This window comes from Taeniopygia guttata, chromosome 4 (genome assembly GCF_048771995.1).
Source record: "Taeniopygia guttata chromosome 4, bTaeGut7.mat, whole genome shotgun sequence".
Taxonomy (NCBI): domain Eukaryota; kingdom Metazoa; phylum Chordata; class Aves; order Passeriformes; family Estrildidae; genus Taeniopygia; species Taeniopygia guttata.
The window spans coordinates 10,779,407-10,800,708 of record NC_133028.1 but is presented as its reverse complement, the minus strand read 5'-3'; the positions used below and the strand labels follow the sequence as shown (position 1 = coordinate 10,800,708).

The 21,302-nt window shown below is 41.3% G+C and overlaps 1 protein-coding gene across 15 annotated transcripts in view; it reads right to left on the bottom strand.

Moving 5' to 3' along the window:
* Nucleotides 1-21,302, bottom strand: part of ABLIM2 (actin binding LIM protein family member 2) — a 167,992-nt gene that overhangs the window by 95,718 nt on the left and 50,972 nt on the right. Inside the window, exon 1 of one of the 15 annotated variants that reach the window (XM_012573644.5) lies at nt 3,913-4,110. The exons of 13 other annotated variants lie outside the window; for them this stretch is intronic. In XM_012573644.5, the coding sequence (XP_012429098.4) occupies nt 3,913-3,928 (16 nt within the window). In that variant the 5' untranslated portion in view covers nt 3,929-4,110. Of the gene's footprint in view, nt 1-3,912; nt 4,111-21,302 lie in introns of those variants that run through there. One more of the 15 variants, XM_012573645.5, reaches the window with a different exon arrangement.

The following is a 21,302-nucleotide window of genomic DNA, read 5'->3' as shown; positions in this document are numbered from 1 at the left end:
GAGCTTTGCCAAACTTTACCCATTCACATGAACATTACTCGCATTTGATGATCACAAACTCATCTCTTCAGGGAAAATTTCAGACAAAAGTTTTAAGCTTTTTATAAAGGTGAAAAATTGTTTGTATACAATATATTGGTTTTCAACATTAAAAAGAAAGCAGAGCAGCATGCTTTTGGAAGTATTTGGATCAAAGTCTGCAGCCTGACCTCAGTGAACACTGTGACAGGTACATTGCATCCATGAAAATCCACAGCTTGTGGTTAAAACCCCATCCCTTTGACTAAGCCCAGCTCCCTTGTCATTGCTAGACTAAGCAGGATTTAACAGCTCTGGGGACTGGGATAAGGTGGCAGAGATAAGGAAAAGATTTGGGTGAACAGGAACACTTAGGAAGCAGAACAAGACAAGCTAATGGCAGTGACAGAAAGGAGAGGATTCACAAGTCCCTGGCCATGCTCTGCTCAGGAGGCTGGGATAGAAAATGTCACCTCCTCTCTGCTGCGAGCAAACTGCCGAGGGAAATCAAACTCTTAGCAAAAGAGTCAAGAGTCTAGGATTGGTCTATGCAGAAGATGACAAACCCCTTTGCTATCAGGCTCTCCAACAGCTAAATGAGAAACCTTCACGGCAGATTACACACCTGATGAAGAAACATGTCCAGAAACTGCAGAATTTGACACAGTCCTAATGCTTTTTCCTGTTTGTTGTGTTTTGTTTCAGCTCTGCACAGGAACCTTCAGAAGCCATTTCTGAGCTTGGAAAGTACAGAAAATTAAGAAGTGTCATACTTAAGAATGCACATTTAATCTGGAATTAAACCTCAACTATAAAGTTTAATAATAAAGACTTCCACCTTATTTGTTTACTATACAGACATAATTAAGGCCACATTGAACTCTGTTGTAAAAAATCAGTTTAATAGATTTACTGCTCTTGGTGATTATTGAAGCCCAAAATGATAAAGAGCAAAATGACACAATTTGATATTATAATCTCAGAATCCTTGAATGATTTGGGTTGGAAGGGACTTTAAAGGTCACCTAATTCCAACCTTCCTGCATTGGCAGGAACACCTTCCTCTACACTACATTGCTCAAAGCCCCATCCAACCTGTCCTTCTGTGATGTTGACATTTTAAAGAGTACTGTGATCTAAAGAAAGATGTAACTTGAGTAGAGATATAAGAGTCATATGAAAAGAAATTTTATCCCTAATATTTGCAAACCCCTCCAATTACCTCTCAATGCAGGGACAGTGGTAATTCCTCACCAAGGCTCCTGGAAGGATCATGCAGAACCAGAGCCCAGAGGCAATAATTAAAGGAAAAACAAAGGGCCTGAGGGGTGGGGGGGTACCTTCCCTGTCCTTTCTGTGGGTTCTTCTGGGGCTTTTATTATAGTGTTCTGGAGGCTGGGATAAAAAACTTCAGGCCTTTCATTTCATACTCATACAAATAAAGTATCACTGGTTGGCAACAGCAACCCTCCATCAGCAGAAAAGATACAACAATTTTCTTTAGCAATTATCAGCACTCCAGGCTCCTCTATAAATCCACCACCTTTTGCCTTATGAGATGAAAACATATTTTTGAGTGGAAAAAATATTAGATGTCAATATTTAAAACTGTAATTATAAGCTGTTTAGTTAATAATAATGTTCAGCTTTTTCAACAAAGGCAAAGGCCACATTCTAACTCTGAACCAAAACCACACAGCAATGGTAAAGGGAGGTAACTCTGCAAGAAGGAATTACCAGCAAATTATCTTTGTGTTGACACTGCAACCTTTCATCTTTAGCTACAGGTGGTTACTGAAAAACCAAAATAAACAACTATGAGACCCAAATGCCATTTACTCACTAAGTAATTGAGAAACAGGACAAAAATATTGATTGCTGATATGCTGTATCAAGTGACTTGGGGAGGGTGAGGTTCACAGCAGCCCAGAGGGGAATTAAATTTGCAATCTTCCTGGAGCAGGATTAAAGAAGACGCACACAAATACTGCAGGAATTAGAGATTGGAATTTAAGTTGTTATTTTAACAAACCCTTCTTGTGTCAACTGAGTCAAAGCGCTCAGGGCTGAATTTAAAACCATCCAAATGAAAACAAAGGAAAGAAGCATTTAAGTGTTTCTATATATCCCAGTGAAGTGTTATTCTCAGTGCAGACCTGGCCCCTACTATCTCCATGTCTTGTGTCTGTGTTTAAAATCCGGTGATGAGGAGCTGTTCTGAAGTGCAGATAACACAGAAATACATAATACAGGAATACATACAGTGATCAGAGAGCTACATGGGTGTCAGCTGTACATTTAATTTAGATAAGGGGGGGGGGGGGGTTGTTCTGCTCTTTTTTCCCGTAAAACCCAGTGAGTCATTATGGAGGCTTGAGGGGGCCTGAGACCCCATTGGTCCATTCCATAAAAAATATGAGAAAAAGAGTAATTGTGTAATGGGAATTCCACAAGCTCTTCCCATCCATCCCGCCAATCCCACTCAGCAGTGGCCAAGAGCCATTCCCTGGTCCCAGCCCTGCCTAAGAAGCAGACATGTCAGATCTTCTGGAACAGAATATTAATTAACTGGTGGTAACCTAGTTTTCCCTATTTCTCAATTAGCCCCTTGTGTTAAATGACTTTACAAATGTGTTTCCCTGCTTTATGGTGCCTTCTCAAAAAACATACCCTGTTCCCCGGTACGTCTCACAAGAAACCAGAAGATCAGGAATATAAAGGGAAAAAAGTTTTGCTGTCAGTGTCCATATTACGTGGTCCCTCGAGCCATCCAGCTGGCCACACAAAGGACTGAAGTGTCCCCAGGCCAGCACACAAAATCACTCTCTTTCCCAACAGTGTTTTTGTGCACCAAGAGGGTCTGGGCATCCCCTCAGAAGTGCTCACTGCTCTTTCCAAGACCTCTGTGGCAGCTCCTACAGCAAAGCTCTGCTACTTCTCTCTTTAGTTCCTGTATTATAAGAGAAAATATTCACCAAGTTTGATAAATCTCTACATCAATTATCTCTTAATTTAATTCTTTCACATTATCCAAAAACACAAAGCAAAATGCTTCAAGAACTGTGCTCTTTTTTGAAATGTGCACCTGCTTCTACTACATACAAGCAACCACTCCTACTGTGCCTTTCCAAGGCATGCCTTTTCCAGCACTTCCTACTCATCACCATCAAAGCAGAAACCCACAGCTGATACAGGCCAGGCACACAGCACAACTGAGCTGACCTCTGCTTTTACCACCAATTTCAGAGTTTATGGGACCAGGGGCAAAAGAGGGGTGTTATCCAACAGGATGTGAATAAACCATGCACAAGAGGTGCAACACAGCTCGAGTATTCACACAAGATTTTCAAATCTCACCATATGCTCTGTGCTAAATTCACATCACATAACAAACCCAGCATAAGCTAACCTCCTGCCCTCATTATTATAATAAAATATTTACTGAATTCAAGCACAGTTCATAAAAATCTCTGCTGAGTTGGCACAACTGTTACTGCAGTATTGTAAAGGCTATTTTTGTACAGGTTTAAGCAGATTGCAATGAGATAGGATATAGAAACAATACTGCAAGGTATCTGCATAAAGAAATAGGGGCTTTTTCCCCATTACAGTCTAATATAAACTCTGAAGTCAATTTCCATTTAAAAAAGCGAGGAAAGTTTTCAAATTGAGCCGTCAGCTAACTACCAGAAGCATTATAATTTCCAAATCGCCATTAAAAGAACACAAAGCATAATTTAAAATAAATGTTGAACCATCTTTCCCCACTCTGCTGTGTTTCCACATAAACACAGAGCTGTTATTCTCACGACAGCATCAGCTATTCAGTTACCCCAGGATGAAAAACAAGTCATTGCCAGGCTGCCCAGAACGCGGAGTCAGCACCAGCTGTACCTGTGTCCTCGGGCATTCCCGCGCAGTTCCCTCCGGAGGGGCGATTCCCTCAGGAACGGCGCTGCGGGCCGCGGCAGCGGAGGCGGCCCCGTCCCCGCCCAGCAAAAACAGCCCCGGCAGCGCCGAAATACTGCCACGGCCGCGGGGCCCTGAGGGACCGGAGGCACGGCGTGCCAGCCAGCCGGGTCTTCGCATCAGGTGGTGCTGGGCACCTGGGGAGAAAGGCTACAAGAACTAAAAGCTGCGAACTCCTCGTCATAAATTAGAAATACGGGCTGGGGGGGGGGGTATTTAGACACCCCCCGAACACAGCGGTCCCTTCCCCCTGGTGCACTGATGGCAGGAGGAGATAATGAAAGCAGCGAGATGCTCCCACTGTGCAGTACCTGGCAGCCAAAAATCTCTGCCCTGACTGCTCAGATGGAGTTGGAATGTGTATCACTGGAATAACAGTGATGTGTGGAGCTATTTAAAGCACTGCATGGGAACAGAATGAGCACTTCTATAAGTACTCCAACTTCAGGAATCTATATGGTGAGGACACCGCTGCCCTGGGCCATGCCAGACATGGTCTATAACTTTAAATAGCCCCCAGCTGACATGGCCTGAGACCCAGAGCACAGATCTGAAGACCCCAGGTTCTATACACTGAACCAAAGCTATGAATACTCAATTTTAAAAAATCTTCTATATGCATTATCTTGCAGCAACACCTTTTGACATGAAACTCTTATGTCAGCTTTTTATTTTGTTCGATATTGTTGTGCTGCCTGTGTGAAGCCAAATCCATCCTCACACTCTTTTGGATCACCATCAGCCACCCTGGCTGAGCTCTCCAGATATTTGCAGGATTTGGCCTACTTAGTTTTTCCCAGCGGCTACTTCAGCTTGGCAAAAGCATAAAAGGCACTTTGCTAAATGGCAACACTCTGAAGGCACGTAAATTAATAGGCAAGAAAAGTGAAAGGGCTTTCACTCTATCACAGCCTTTCCCTCTGCTTGCCAGGCTCCCAAGGCTAAATGCTTGGTAACTTACATTTTAACACTGAATGATCACAATGCAGTCACACAGTGGGCTGATTTGTATTTACAATTCGAGGTGTGATCCCTGAGCCTCCCCTGCAGTCTCACCACTTGGCTACAGCAAAGGAGAAATCACACTCGAGGAGCTCAGGTTTTCCCGGTGTTTTTGAGAAACTCCATCACCACTCATGGGGTTCACAGGCATAAAGCACGAGACCATTGCCCTTCATTAGCGTGATGGGCTAATTCATGATGGGCATGACAAGGGACAACAGAGGCAGCAGCACAGGCGAGAGATCACAGACCTTTTGCTGCAAATGATCCAGAAAACTGTGTAGCTTTAACCTGATTTCTCAAATCAACACAGACCAAACACCTGCAAATCCATTGTTTTAACAGTAGTAACAGCACACTGCCCTTTCTACAGAAAAGGACAGGACACGTGGCTCCTCTTAAAATCTCAAGTGAAGTCCTGGTAGCCACAGCAGCGCTCTCACCCCTCCTGTTTCAGGTTTCCTTTTTCCAAGGTTACATTACCCAGGTCAGCGCCATCACCAACATCTTTGCAAACAGCAACCAGACAGCAAGGAATTTAGGCCACTCTGAAATGGATTAGCTGGCTGCAAAATCCTTATAAACCTGTGGTAGCATGAATTATAAAGGACACTTTAAAAATATTTCAGACCTGTTCCTAATTAACTCACACTTTTTTCCTGTACTCACTGCCCTCTTCCCAAGTGTAATCTAAAGTGAATGTCAGTAGTAACTGGACTGGTTATAGTTTAGTTTTAGGTAGCTCCTGCAAGGAATAAGGAGTTAGACTTGATGATCCTCATGGGTTCCTTTCAGTTTGAGATATTCCAATAGGATTCTAGGAATATGACTCTAGGAAGGTGACAGTACATAGTCAAACCCCGTTTCTGTTCTTCGCTGCACTTCACTAGGCTAATTTTGAACTATTTTTCAGTCAGTCTCTGAAAATTTTGGAACAATTATTTTATTAAACGTAGAAAAATGTAGAGCTTGTTCTTCACTATAAAATATAGAAGTATTTTCTAAGAATTCTTTTAAAAATCAGAGCTATAACACCACCTGAGATTCAGGGACTTGGCAATATACAACATGTATGAACCTGTTTGCTTGCAGCAACTCTTATGTTGCTTGGGATTAGCATACTGGTTTAAATTTTAGGTTGTCCAGTGTGGAGTCAGGAGCTGGATTACACAATCCCCATGGGTTCCTTCTAACACAGAAGCCTTTATGATTTTATAAAAGTAAGTTCCTGGACTGTCAATTGCTCAACAAGTTTCTACCCAATCATATATATGTCTGTTTAATAGCAAATGGGGACTCTATAGAGTCCAGTCTCAATACAGATTAAGATATTATTTTTTCATAAACAATTTCTAATTATTTTATTTTGAAAATGCTAGAATATACAAGAAATCATATTTCACAAATCTTCTCAGTACATTTTAAGATATATTTTCTTCTCAGTTGCTAGAACCGGTTGCAGTGCTGCTTCAGTTTATTTTTGCTTTTGGTTTTGATCCAGGTTAGTGATAATTTGGATTTCCTACTGGGGATAATACGATCACAAAGAGAGGCACTGCCCTTTTCTCTGTGGTGACAGTGACAGGACCCCAGGGAATGCTGTTGACACAAATGGAGGTTGTGTCAGAGGAAGTTTAGGCTGGATATCAGAAGAAGGTTCTTCACCCAGAGGGTGGCTGAGCACTGGAACAGCTCCCCAGGGAAGGGGTCACAGCACCAGCCTGGCAGAACTCAAGAAGTGTTTAGACAATCCTCTGGGGCACATGGTGTGATTCCTGGGGATGGTGCTATGCAGGGCTAAGACTTGAAACTTTGAGGATCCTTGTGTATCCTTTCCATCTCAGGATACTCTATTACATGAAATTAAATTGACTTCTATATATATTGATACCGATTTCAGTAGTATTTTATCACTAGGACAAAAATAAAATTAAGTAATAGATGTTTCCTCCTAATTATCATAATTTATTAATTAAACTGATTTATTCCTAGCAGCTAGAACTACTGCTGAATGTCCCCAAGCATTCATGATAGAACCAAAAAAGGACAAACCCGTGGCAGAAGTGAAAATGAGCAGGAAAAGGGTAAATTGGGTAAATGGTGCCTCTACAGCTAAACTAATGTTTTCCAGCTTTCTGCCCAGCCTCTCTTGCCTTAATCCCATTTCTGCTGGGAATGAACTTGGAAAAACACCCAACTCTGCCCCCAGTGACCTGTTGCATGCCACCAGAACCTGTCCTGCTCATAAACAGCCTGAGTTTAAACTTCTGGCTCTCAAACACCTCCATCCTCAAGTCCATGCATGAGATAACACTTCTCATTAACTGCACTGCAATGAGCCACGCGCACGGTCACCTTTAATTGAAACACGTGCTAGCAGGTCAGAGACAGTGGCCTCTTGTACAAAGCACTGAAGTAAAGAACCTGCTCTAGCAGGGAGCTTGGACTAGATGAACTCCAGAGGCCACTTCCAACCTCAACCACTCTGTGACTCTGTGAATCCTGCGTATTCATGAAGCAGGAAAAATCTGAGGATTTTTCCTGAGGATCCACTCTGAGCTCTGACGGAGAGCAGGCAGCTGTGTTTGCTCCAGAGGTAACTGGGTCACAAGTCCTGCTCTGCTCCTTGCTATCTCTTGGGAATAAAGAGCTCCTTCAGCCCTGAAATCCATGATGACAGCCCTTGACTGCTGGCCAGCAAGTTGGATGAATGAAAGCAGAACTTGTCCCACTCCCAGCTCCTCTTTCCAAGGGGGACCTCTCTATGGCAGACCTAGGTCCAGACCAAAGCTGGCCTTAGACCCCTGTGCTCCTCCAGCTAGAATGAAAGCACCAACCAATATTCTTCAGAAAACTGTGCACCCAAAATAGTGAGCAGAAATCAAACACACACCCTACAAAGCCTTTAGCAGAGATTTTATAATGGCAAACAGTGAGTGGTGTATCAAACCTAAAAACACAGTGCAAGAAAATGCTTTGAGAATGGAAAAAAACAATTATCAAACCATAATAAGGTGCGAGGACACCCAGAATGCAGTCTGCAAAGTGACCCAGGTCGGAGGATACAGGGATAGGGTCTGGTTAGCAGCAGAGAGAAAACGAGAGGCACAGCGATTGTCCTGCAGGTCACACTGCTGAGATAGAGGTTATAGGCTACAATTTAGCTCAGAGAAAACCTGTCATCTAATAAGGATATGGCAAGCAATTAACAAAAGGTTAATAAAAGGTTTCTAAAAGGTCAGGCACTACAAGGGACTTTTCACAGAAAGGACTTCAAAAAGCAAGAGGGAAACTCTATACCCAGTGGTGAGCTAGGATAATGGGATGTATTGTATTAAGGGAAGGCATACTGGCTGCAACAGAAAAGGTACTGTAACAAGAACCACCCAGGAAAAACCCCAGAATTTTATGGAAGGGAAATCAAAGAAGCAGAAGAAGGCAATAAACATCACTTGGTGTGGCCAAAAATTGCACACGGTAGGCATGAGAACTAAAAAAACTCATTTATATATTTGAATACAGGAGGATTTAAACTACAGCGTGATTTTGGCATTTAAGGGATCGTGAGTGGTGCAAGAAAGATGAGAGGCTCTGCAAAGACGCCAAGATCATTTTTGGGTGTTTCTTTTGGGACTAAATGAATGCATGGAGAAGGCTTTAAAGGGAAGATTCTTCTGTGTGGGCTGATGCTACATGCACACAAAGAGAGAGAGATTACTAAATTTTAATTTATCATTGTTTTATATATAAAATTACCATTTAAATTGTCTGGATTTTTAATCAATGGAAATTTCAAGTGCTTAAATAGAGAGTAAAGAGAAGTATTACCTAAAGAATTAGACAGACTTAAAGGGCCTTCACTGCTCTTTTCTGAAAAGCTACATAGACATTGTCATAATTCTTCGATCACCAGCTACCTTACAAAATTATCAAATGATGGTGTGGGTGCATGCTATCCAGGAAAAACAAAAAAAAGATTCAACCTCTCATGTATTTTAATTGGAATCAATAAATTTAACTTGAAGATTTCTTACCAAAAAAAAAAAAAAAAAAAAAAAAAAAAAAGGTACGCATCCCACCCCCATCATTCCCCCCAAAATGGGACATTTTGAGAGTTAAGAGGCCTGGTCTATGCCTAAGAGAACTTATGTGCCTGAAATGCCACACACATAAGTCCAAAGCTGTAAGGCTGGAAACCCCTCCTCAACACATCCAAAGGCAGGGCAAGCTGATTTTTCACTTCCCAGTTGTCCATGGCCAGCTGTGGGAAAGCACCTTTGGCTTCCACATGTAGTGGAAAGAGCTGTGTGTGCTTGTTTATAGCTCATGTCCTTTGCGAGTGTGGGTACCGAGGGCTTTACTCGGTGTCACCCAGCAGATCTGAGAAGTTTCCATCTGAAGTTTCCATCTGTTTTCCAAGAAACAACAACTCTGTGACCAAAGAGACCTCTCTGAACCCTTGTCACATTTGTTGGATACACTCATCCCACAAGCCTGGGATGCCTTTCCATAAGCCCTGCAGCTCTGTCCAGCTATGATGATGGCACGACCAGGACCGTTTAGAGATGGCCATGCAGAGACCACCCTGTGCTAAAAAAGCTGACTATCATCTTCAGATTAGGGCCACCTGAACAAGTGGCAAAGTGAGTTTTACACCAATAGATCCAGTAAGGAACCATGGGTGCAAATTCCTCTTCCTCAGAGGCTCCAGCAGCTGCAAGTCCAACCCTGGTGTTTGCACAGATAGCTCTGCTCAGGTTTGCAAAGGAGAGAGACACTGAAAATCATATTTGGGATCTGGACTTCAAATCCCAAGTGAAAAGCCCTGAAGAAATCTGCCCCAGAGGGGAGTGGGGATTTCAGACACATCCTCATCTGCAGCACGCTGTGTCCTGTCACACACACGCAGCTCCCAGCACTTTAATCCTTGCCTTCAGCCCACAGGGACCATGCCAGAGAACATTCTTCTGCCTGCTTTCCAAATCCCATTCTCTGTGAAGGGATGTAGCTGCAAAGCAGCAGGTCAGATCCAAATCCTACTTAAATGCATTCATTTTGGTTGATGATCACTGAGGAATTTGTCAACAACGTGAAATGATGTTTTGAAAGCAAAAAAGAAGCCATCATTGGAAATGTGATGCTGTTACACTTAACCCTGCTCCCAATAAAGTCCACCAGTAAAATCATTATTGATCTGGGTCAAAAACTTTCATCAGCATTTATTTCTTAATTCTGTCAAGTTTTGATCTCAGCAGTTAGCTCATCACAAGCAGAAAGTTCAGCCTTTCCCCTGCTTGCCGGAGGTTACAATTTCCCATCCGTAACATCTGAAATGCAATTATGTTTCTGAGCTTTAATACCAAGACACAAAGAAGATCTTTTTTCTCTTGGAGCGTGTCTAAATTAATTGATATTCTTTATTGCTCAGTTCCAGTGTAAGCAGCTCCAAAATCTTAAGAATCAACTAAAAAAAAAAAAAAAATCACTTGACTCTATATCTACTACTGTTCTGCACCTCCCTGGCTGCCTGATGATCACTTTTAGCACCTCCACCAGTTACCCAAACCATATTTCTGCCAGTCCCCTCATCTTTAGGGCATTCTTTTTTGGAGAGCCGTGACCCAACACCAGAAACTGTGACTGTGGTGCTATTTCCTGCACCCAGGTCTGTAGCACCCCTGCTCTGCATCACTCTTCAGTCTGGCATCTGCTCCGTCTGTATCCTCCAAAGAGGGAGGGGGACAAGCACATTCCCTGGCTTGGAAATGAGCAAATGTTTGCAACTGAGGAAAAACAGTGTAGAAGGAATTTCCACGGCTCATTTGTCTTTCCATTCCCTGGTACAAACAGATTAATACTAACAACAATGATGCCTGTTTGTTACAGCAACACCAAAAAGCAAAAGCAAGATAAAATAATATAAAAGCTATAGTTCATTTTGCTAGCCAAGACACAATATATCACCCCCTATCATTAATTAATATAATTTACTTTTGACTAGCACTATATGAAATAAATTTCTAAAAGAATTACAATTAATAACTTAAGGACCTTTGCAAAGGCTCTTTCCTTTTTATGTTGTAGTCTACAGCATAAAAAATGTCTAAAATAGTTACTCTGAAATATAAAACTGAACTCCTGCTTTTATTTGCTCTGCTTAACTTGGCATTAGAAAGGGATTAGCTCTTGTTTTATTGCAATCATGGAGTTAATTCAAATACACATAGATATTGATGTTACTGAAGTTCTGGTGCTAAAGTCACACTACCTCACACAGTGCAAATTAGTTCTCTTTGGAGAATTTTTCACAGTGTAAGAATTTCTTCTTAGATTCAGTTACACCCATACAAATCTAATTCTGTTTCATCCCCTTTAGACAAACCAGCACGTTGCCTCCCTTTTCACATTCAGGCTACAAAAATTCTGCAATTATCTCTTGACACCACACTCATAGCAGAAATGTGTTACATTCACACCAACACGACCCCAGAGCCTTCAGCTACAGTACTACTTCTTGCACAGTTCTGCAACTAACAGTTCTATTATCAACCAGAACATTTTTGAGGTATCTATTCAACATGCTTTTATATCAAGTTTTGAGTTCCTTAATTTGCAAACACCTCATTTAGACACAAAATGGGCTTCAGCTCAAAATAAATATTTTGTTCTGAAGCTTTATATTCACCTTTTACACACAAAAGGGGAAGCAGCAACATTATCTGATAAAATCATGCCTTATATGTAAAAAGAAAGATACTGTACAGCACTTTTCCCAGGTAATATACAGAAATACAATTCAGTGAAGGACAGATGAAAATCCAATGCCAAATTCCACACTAACCTCTCTCCCCTGATTTCAACAGGGTTGAAACATGAAGTATCTTTATTGTGTCAAGTGAACAGCAGTATGGTTAGGAGATCCAGAAGCACACTACTCCCCATCCAGCCACTGAAGCTGGTTAATTCCTCACACTCTACACAAGACATACAATTAATCTAAAATTGTAGCCAAGACCTGGTGAACACCAAGAACATTTATTTCCCTCTGTCTCAGGAGAAGCCTTTATCTCTGTCCCTAACAGAGAAAAGCCTAGCAAGTCTCTGCAATGAGGAGCTTGACAGCCCCCTGGGCAGATGTAGGTCACTCCTCCTCCCCCCGCCCCAACAAGGGCAAGGAAACCAGGAGTTTCATCTGGGCTGCAAGCTGCTCCAATTGCCAATAATCCCACCAATTCCAGGCTTTAATAACAACCCACTAAGAGGGCAGTGACGCAGGACGCTGTCCCGTGGCCTACATGCCCCCCCAGTGAGATTTAGGCTCTTGGGCCATCACAGACACGGCTGCTCAAGGACCCAGCTCGGGCCACAACACCTTCCAGCACATCCCCTCCTTGCTGCCTGCCCAGCTCTCAGCTGTTTGCACCCACAGCCCTCCCACCTCAGGCACTTCAGGCTCCCTTCCACTACCCCCACATGGGATGGTCGCTCACACGTGGGTTTGGTCTTTGGGCAGTTGGCTTTACGTAGAAACAGGACAAATTACACATAGCCAAATCTGGGGGACCGTGGGGTGCAGGGATGTGTCCACACACAGCCAGCAAGGAGCCCAACAAGCACATGCAGCCCCACCAAACCCACACACAGTTTGAGGACCAAGGATAAGCTATGGCCATGAGGTGCTGGGCTCATCCAGAGCAGGACAATACCCAATGACCAATCTACTTGCAACCATTTACTTCTAATTTAGCTCGATTTTCCCACAAATGCTCCTTTCTGCCTGCCCTTAGCATCTCATTTTCCCAACTTCAATCCTTCTCCTGGACATCTCCCTTCTCCTGGGCACAGAGTTTCTTCAAACATTCCTTCCACCATGTTGCTGGAGGAAGCAAGTCTCCCTCCCAGGGCTTCAACACCTGGGAGCTCTGTTCACCCTTCCCCACTGCTGACAATGTACCAAAGGAGCATCAGAGCAGTCTGGCACTGCTCTACTCCCAGGGCACCACAGAAAAATAACCATTTTAATTAAAGAGAAGCCCAACTTTAGCTAACAGAAAGAATAAGTGATCGATGCTATCACAGCACATTTCCAGCGTTTATTTCCAAAACAGAAGATAAACAAAGAGTCAGTCCAAATACTCCTGAAGTAAATGATGACTCAGATGGTAAATACCCTTTCTACCACATCCCACTTCTCTCTATCATTTGGAGTGACAGCCCTGCTCTCACTGAATTAAAGAAGGACAATTCTGCTTTGTAATGAATGAAATCAACATTCTCTCCTGTGTGACTTGTTTTTCGGCACTGCTAAGCACTGTCATTATCTGGACTTTAAAACGTCTTCATTTAGTGTTTCTGTAGAAACAGGCCTGAATTTCATAAAGTTATTTTGCTTTTTTGTGGTGCTCTCTTAAAATACAGATGTGATTGTAGCACTGAGCGAGGTACCTAAGAAAAACATAACCTAATAAAATTACACTGACCAAGCTGGAAGCAGTGAGTATTAATTTCATATTCAAAGCACAATATGCAACTCCATGAAAAGACTGATGGGTTCCTCAGGGTGTAAAAAATGATATGATGCAATTTAATTTTCTCAGCAATAGTTTCTTACATAAGAACTAGGAAAAGGACATAGTAAGGGCTAACATGTTAAATAAGCACAGAACTAGGAACAATTCCTTAATGTAATCCAATCCTTACCGTTGTAATAATTTTAGCTACAACTGTCACTGGGGCTGTGGAAAATGTGACATCTTATGGAAAAGATTCTCTCTACTGACAACCAAGTAGCTCACCCAACCAATGAGACCTTAGATCCCAAAAGCAGAAAACTCTGAATTAGCCACCATGACTTGCAGAAATCCTTAATTTGACCTAGCTTCCAGACTCAGTCATTCTGACAATATTTTTCATGCTGTCAACCACAAATCAATCCAAACTCTTTAAGTGACTCTGTTAGTAACATTTGCTGTATCACTAAGCATTAGAAATTCCGCTGTCTCAATTTTCTTCCAAAGCGGAGCTGAAACAGAGTTGAAAACTCTGCTCTGAATTTCAGTCTGGCACAGAACAACAACTTCCACTTGTGCTCCAAGCCATACAAGCTTGATGGCCCCCATCATGTCACAGGTTCCTTGTCTGACACCCTGCTAGAGCCCAGGGCAGACAGGTTTTAATGCCTTGCACTGCGCCACTGAGCTGATAACAGCGATGCTTTCAGGCACCTTCATATTTCCACAGCACTGTGAGTATGGCTAACATGGCATCTTTTCCAATGACAGCTGTAATCTTCAAAACAACAAGTTTTCAATTCTTCCCTCTATGGAAACATGAGCTTTATACAAATAGAGAAATCAGGTAACACGTCAGCCTTCCATTGTTTGCTAGAGATTGCTGAAATGTAACTGCCAATAGCAATGCAGATTTTATCAGAAGAGTTAGTAACTCCCAAACAAAATCACGCAGTGGGAACATATATGAACATATATGAAACAATCTGCAAATATATTTTAATCAAAGCAAAGATATAATATTTAATGGTTTAAGCATTTCTCTGGGGCAAAAATTAACAGTGTGTGGTAATGCATAATAAAAATGAAACATCTTTAATCTCCAGCTTTTAAATTAGGCTCTAGAAGAAGAAATTCTCTTTCTGATTGTTTTCAAAATGTTACAAACTCTTACTTCCAGATGCTGATCATGCAAGTTCGGGATATAACCAAATATTAAAAAAATAATGTACAAACTGAATCTTTATTGTAGACTAATATCAAAACTTTACAGACTAAGTCAAAAACAAAGGAAGAAGAAGAAAAATAAAGAAAAAAGAACAAATCTACCTCTTTTATGAGAATATTTGTAAAACAACAGAAAACCCCTGTATACAAATACCTGGGAACTGCTGGCCAACACAGATGTAGTCCTGAGGAAAGAAAAGGACTCAGGGAAATTCAAACCCTACCAACTACTGTTTTCAATAGTAAGAGAATAATAATGGGTTCTCTAAGAGTGGAGAAATAGCAGGAGATCTCTGCCTGATCTTGGGCCCTGCTATTCATACAAAATAGGTGTTTGTTAATATTATTTTCTTTAGAAAATGTAATTTTGCAAGGAACACCTTCTGTCAATTCTTCCTCTTAACCAAAATAATAAAAAATGCCCCAAAGACTAGCTAACCATTTGGAAAAAAAAAAAAAAAAAAAAAAAAAAGAGTAATACTGTGTCATTCTACAACTGGTATCTAAAAAAATAAAGAATTTTTAGAATAAATATTCTTTTGCCAGATAGCATCATGGAGGTTTCCTATACACACAGCAATAACATTATCTTGATTTAGAAATACACCACTAACACAAGGCCATTCAGTATGGCTCTTCAGAAAGCAGCAGAATCCCTGCACCTCTAGTTCAAGAATATTTTCTGCTGCACTACACAATTTGCTTCTTTTAAACCTCCACTGAACTTCCTTTCCAATTGCAGGTCAAATCTACCACATAATTCCTGCCTTCAGCCCCATTACTGACAGTCTGCTAGGGTGGTTATATTCATACAGGTGTAATCAACACTTATTTAAAAATTGATTAGGTTAATTTCAGCTATGAGTTCCACTTAGCATCAGGAAAGGGTAAAGGAAAATTGCTGCGAGTCATCTTTTTGTCCTCCAGACAGGCAGCCTAAGTGAACAACTCTCCAGCACAACAGCAGCAGTCCCCAACCACGCTCCTGTGACTGACAGATATCTCACTTCCATATTTGGTCTGTTAATAATTACCAGAAACTCGAAAAAGACAGAAAATAAACTCATCATTATCCCTCTGAAACCACTGAGATGGAGTTCCCCATTCATTTGGTATGTTCTCTTTTCAACCAGTGAGATTAGATTTGTACAAAGGTAGAATTATAATTGAAGTTTATTATTCTATTCACACAGTAAGATTTAATTTATTTTATTTAAAGACTGCACCAAAACCTTTCAAACACATTCAGACCTACTCAAAAGCCTTAATACTTACATGCTAAACCTCAACTTTGGCACATATCAATCCATTTACTGGCTGTATGATTAAGTATCGACATAAAGAGAAAACGTAATAAAAGAAAGTTTGCTTTTTTAAACTTGAAATTGTTCTATCTTTAAATAAAAACTCCTTTTTCTCAGTATGTTTTGCTATCATTTTACAGACAGTTTTATACTACTGAGATTATACCTCTCTTAGCTAGGAATTTCTTATATTTTTTACATTCACTCAAAAAGAAAATAACAGTCCCAAGATTCAACTTTTAATCAAGACAACATCTCAAAATTGTTCTAGCTGTACTAATAACAAATTATAATGAGAAGCTGTATACTCTGCTGTGCAGACAATCCACAGACTATTAGAAATTTATTCTCAGGTCAACTGTACAAGAGATTAGATCTTTTAATTATCTGTCACAGAATGGGAGTTAGGAGCCTCAAATCCATTCAGCTGTTCAGTTTGTGACCTGTAGATATAAATCTGACCTCTTACAAAGCACATGTAAGCAGCACACACACTCTGAGGCATAGCTATGGTTTTAAAATCACCACGTAACTCTGGTGTAACACTGTGCTTCAGAATAACTGAGCTTCCCCTGGAAATCTGTGAGCCTGTGTTTTGGAAGTGCTGCACAAGAGTCCCAGAGGCATTGTCTTGCTGCCCTGCTTTAGCTTTAAATGTAATTTTAATCATGCCAAAGTCAAGTTTAGAACTCCCACACGCTATATTTAGAACCAGAATCATTTAGGTTGGAAGGCACCTCTGGAGGTCATTTAGTCCAGCCTCCTCCTCAGCGCAGATCCCACCAGATCAGGTTGCCCAGGGCCTCATCCTGTCCAAATCTCAAACCTCCAAGGATGTAAGGCTACCACTTTACCTGCTCCAGTGCTTTACAATCTTCTTGGGAATTTTGTTTCCTCTCCTACTTAATCAGAACTTGCCATGGTGCAAGCTGCCACAGGGTCGAGTCCTGTCCTTTTGCCACGCACCTCTGAGCAGAGCCTGGGTCCATCCTCCAGCCAGCAGTGGGACATGCAGACACTGATGCTCTCCCTCAGCCTCCCGAGGGAGCCTGGTTCCTGCAGACCCTCCTTGTACATCCAGCCTCTGCCCATCCAGCCCGTCCACAGCCCTGCTCCACTTCCTCCAGTGCCAGGACCCTGGCATGAGAGCAAAGCAGACCTCTCTAAAATCCCTCTCTAACATGAACACCATCACAGGTGAGTGAGGACACAAATTTAAAGCAGGGTGATTAAAATTAGCCTTCTAAACCCATATTTTGTACCATTTGAAAGCTGACTTAGTCTTCACTGCTGCTGAACACCTTTAACTCACAGCATTTTGCCCATCCAGGTTTTTTTTTACATAGCCACTTTCCACCATAGTATCATGTATCCTAAGTAACAAACCAAAATTCTTCTAGCTGAATCTGCCATAAAGGAGCTTGGAATACTCTTGGGGGGGGAAGGGGGGTATAAAAATTTCTCATCTGAACATGTAGCTTTAGACCACTGGATTCTAAAATAATAGAAACTAATACTATAGTCATGCTTAAATGGCTAAATAAATGCCTTTCTTTTAGATATGAATGTCATAATTACTTCATTGTCCCACAGTGTTACCAGTCACAACAATACGTGGATTTGCAGCAGCCTAACCCAAGGACTGACCCTACAAACCAAACACTTCAGAATAGATACACAGTGACATCGGTGATCCCACCACCAAAAATTCACAGCAGAAGCAGAGCAGCCAAACAGTTTTTAAATCTATGCACAGAACAAACATACAAAGAAACCAAGGCAGCTTACAAAGTTACACACTTGACATTGCAATTCACCTTAGAAGTTGAGATTTTGTTAAGGCAATAAATACTAATTCCACCTAACAATATATCCTCAGGATCACAGGCATTACTGCACAAATATCCAGTTTCCAGCCTCGACACCCTGCCCAGGTTCCTTGCAATTTAAAGAATAGGCAATGTGATTAACACTGCTAATCTGGCTGCACTGTGAATTTTGGCTGACTCTTCCATATGGGAGCTCTGGGAGTTTTGACTGCAATATAAGAAGTATTGTTAAGCCCTCAAAGTTCTATCACAGCCTTGAAATACTTGTTTTAAATTAAGTACCACCCCTCAGAGATATGTGACTGTGCAGCAATCTGTTCTTCAGTTTTTTTATTAGATTAATTTGGTCCTAGTTGTCATAGCTGCAGAAAAAGGTTAGAAGTTTTTAACATTCTAGAAAGTCTTCTCATCCCCTTCCAGTATGAACAACATAAACTAAATGCAAATGGTAGAAAAGAGGCTCCAATTTCTGTTCCTTCTTATGATCATGGATGCCACTGCTTGTGATTTTTCCCTTAATGTTGTTGTGCGTGTACATGGCCTAATTTATAGATCTCAGGAATATGCATAAGGTTTTGGTTTTGCTTGTATACACTCTAAATTTATGACACTATAGTATTTTTAAAAAAATATATGTATTTATTAATTTTAAGTCCTGAAGATACACTATAACATCTTTGGAGAAGGAATACCAACCACATGTCTGAAGTGACCTTTCCCAGGATGTTGGGAAGAGCTGACAGGGGAGTTTCACTCACCAGTGTAGCCCCAAGGAAAGGAAAAAACATTCAGGAAAAAAAAAAAATACTCCCACAGCAAGTGATATTCCTCTTGGAAACAGCAGAAATGGCCCCTTTGTCTCCACTCACTGATATTATGGCTGTGGTGGGGGAAATAGGACAGTGGCAACAATGCCCAGCTGAGCACCTTGTACCAAACCACGGCAGGGGCCACAGACATCTCACCAACACGGCTGGTACCACGGGACCCAGAATTGGCCCCAAGCCCTCCAGCAGTCCGAGCAAATCCTGAGCTGCTGGATCCATCTGTGGATCTTTAGCCATAATACTTCATTTTCCAGCCCGTAGGCAACTGACAGAGCAGATGTCGCTGAAATGACTTAACGTATTAAGCTGCTATTTGTTTAATTCTGATGTGGAAAATGTGTCACACTCTAAATAGTTTACTATGTTAATGTACCACTACAGCAATATTTAATCATTTCATTTTAGACTTATTTGCTTATTTGACCTTAAATCATAATTAAAACCTGTTTTCTTGCTTCCTTTTAAGTGTACTTACTCTTAACTTCACCTTCAGTTTCCTCAAGCTGAATAAACAGAACTATTATCACAAATAAACATTTAATGTCCTAGCATATTTTATCTACAATTTATTTGCACTAAATTACATAAGACAGATGCAGATAAAACCTCCAGTATAATATATTCCGTTAACAATCTGCAGCACAATAATTCATAAATGAAGGGGCTCTAGGGGTTTAACTTTAAGGCATAATAGCTTATTTTCTGTGTCTGCATAAAAAAGCTGACCAAAGCTGTATTTGCAAAGGGTCTCTGAGTAACAGTATTAAAATCTGAAATCTAAATATTCTAATTTGAATCATAATTTTTCAAAAAAGATTCTTCAAAATTTTAATTCTAAGGTAAGAGCAGATTTTAATAACTACAGAATGAAGTTCTATTTCTTATATGAATACATAGCTCCTCATGATTCAATGGGATTATACATGACAGTACAGCTAGTCTTGAACCTGAAGATTATTAAACTCAAAAACTTCTAAGGAATCAATTTTAGAATCATTTTTAAAACACTATGATGAGCAATACAAATGAGGAATTCCAAGCTGTAAAGACGAACGCTGCACATTTCAAACTGAAGGAGAAATTCGAAGTCTACTGAACTTTTCTGTGCATTCACAAGAGATGTTGCAAAGCCTTATTAGCCTGACAAACTCTAGGCATGTATTAATAAAAATAATCCTCTTGCATGTAGCTGCAGCCCTTTGATAAATCAGCACCCCTTGCATTAGCACTTCTGGTTTCTTGAGGCTTTGGGCACAAATAAGACATTTTGTTTGCCAGTGCCTTACCTTGTTGATTTGGGTTAGGCATTGCGCTATGACAAGCCTTTCCTACAGGCACTGCAGGGCTGGCTGCTGCTTCAGCAGTGGGGTCATGTCAACAGCTCTGCAAAAACCCTCATGAACTTCTTAAACTGCAACGTAAAATCAAAATTGTGGAGTACACTTTTAAAAATACAGCTTCTGAAACATGCTCCTGTGCTTGTAAACCCAGTTAAAGGATAATGCTGCATGACACTGAGGAATTCCTGCAAAGAAACGCTCCTCTGCATTTTTCTGTACAGCTGCCTCATCTGACTTGGTGGGCAGACAGCCACTCCTCACTGAGACTGCAATGCCCATTGCACACCGGGTGCAGGCATAACCCACTGTCAGATACCTCTGGAACACAGGCCAGAGGTGTCAAAAGGCTTCTAACAACAAAAAAGCTGGAAGGAGTGTGTTCAGCAAGTTCTTCATAACCACCCTGTGCTGCTCCCCAGCAGGCACCCCCAACCCCTGCCTGCTCCACCTCTCCTTGGAAAAGTTCTCCTCATGCATATGATTTTCCCCCAACAATTCAATTATACCAGCAGTGACACTTCTGTGATGAGTGCTGACAAAGAAATGAACACAGGAATCTGATGCTTCCAAACAGAGAGCAACAGGACTCAATCAACGCAGTGCACTTTGGTCAGATTTTTTTAAGATGGACTCAGTTGCTTCAATGTCTTTTGAAGAGGAGTGCCATGTGTGGCTTGGAGCAGGTTCCCTTTATCTAGACAATCATACTCAGTAAAGAAGCCTGACTCAGTACCAGCCCTCAGAGCTGAAATAATCTTCACCCCAACAACTCAGCTTTCAGGGCACTGGGGGATACAAAAGCTGACATGTGCTATCAGTGTGACCTGGAACAGATCACAAATATTTTCTGAATTACCTACTGAATCCATGTGATGAAAGCAGCAGAAATTGAAAAATTGGAAAGTTGCCTCAAACCCCAGCTTCTCTACCCAGCTGGGAAAGGGAGATGGGTGAGCACAGAGTAACCCAGAGCTTTTCCATTTTATCCATAAAGCTGTGCTTATCCATAACAATGGCCTTTGGGGGAATATTAACTTAAGCCTGCCTCTAGAGGAAAAAGCTGCACGTTATCTCTTTGCCACGTTATGCCACCTTTAAAGAGCTTTGAAGCACTGGCAAGTGACAGTGACAGCTGCTGGCAGATCTGCTGGGACAGTGTCCCTGTGGGCTGCACAGATTCCTTGGTGGGGCTGCACGCTCACGGCTTGGGTGCCAGCACATGCTGCCTTTTCCTACCATGTAAAAATAAAAAATAAAATTAAAAAAATAAATTCCA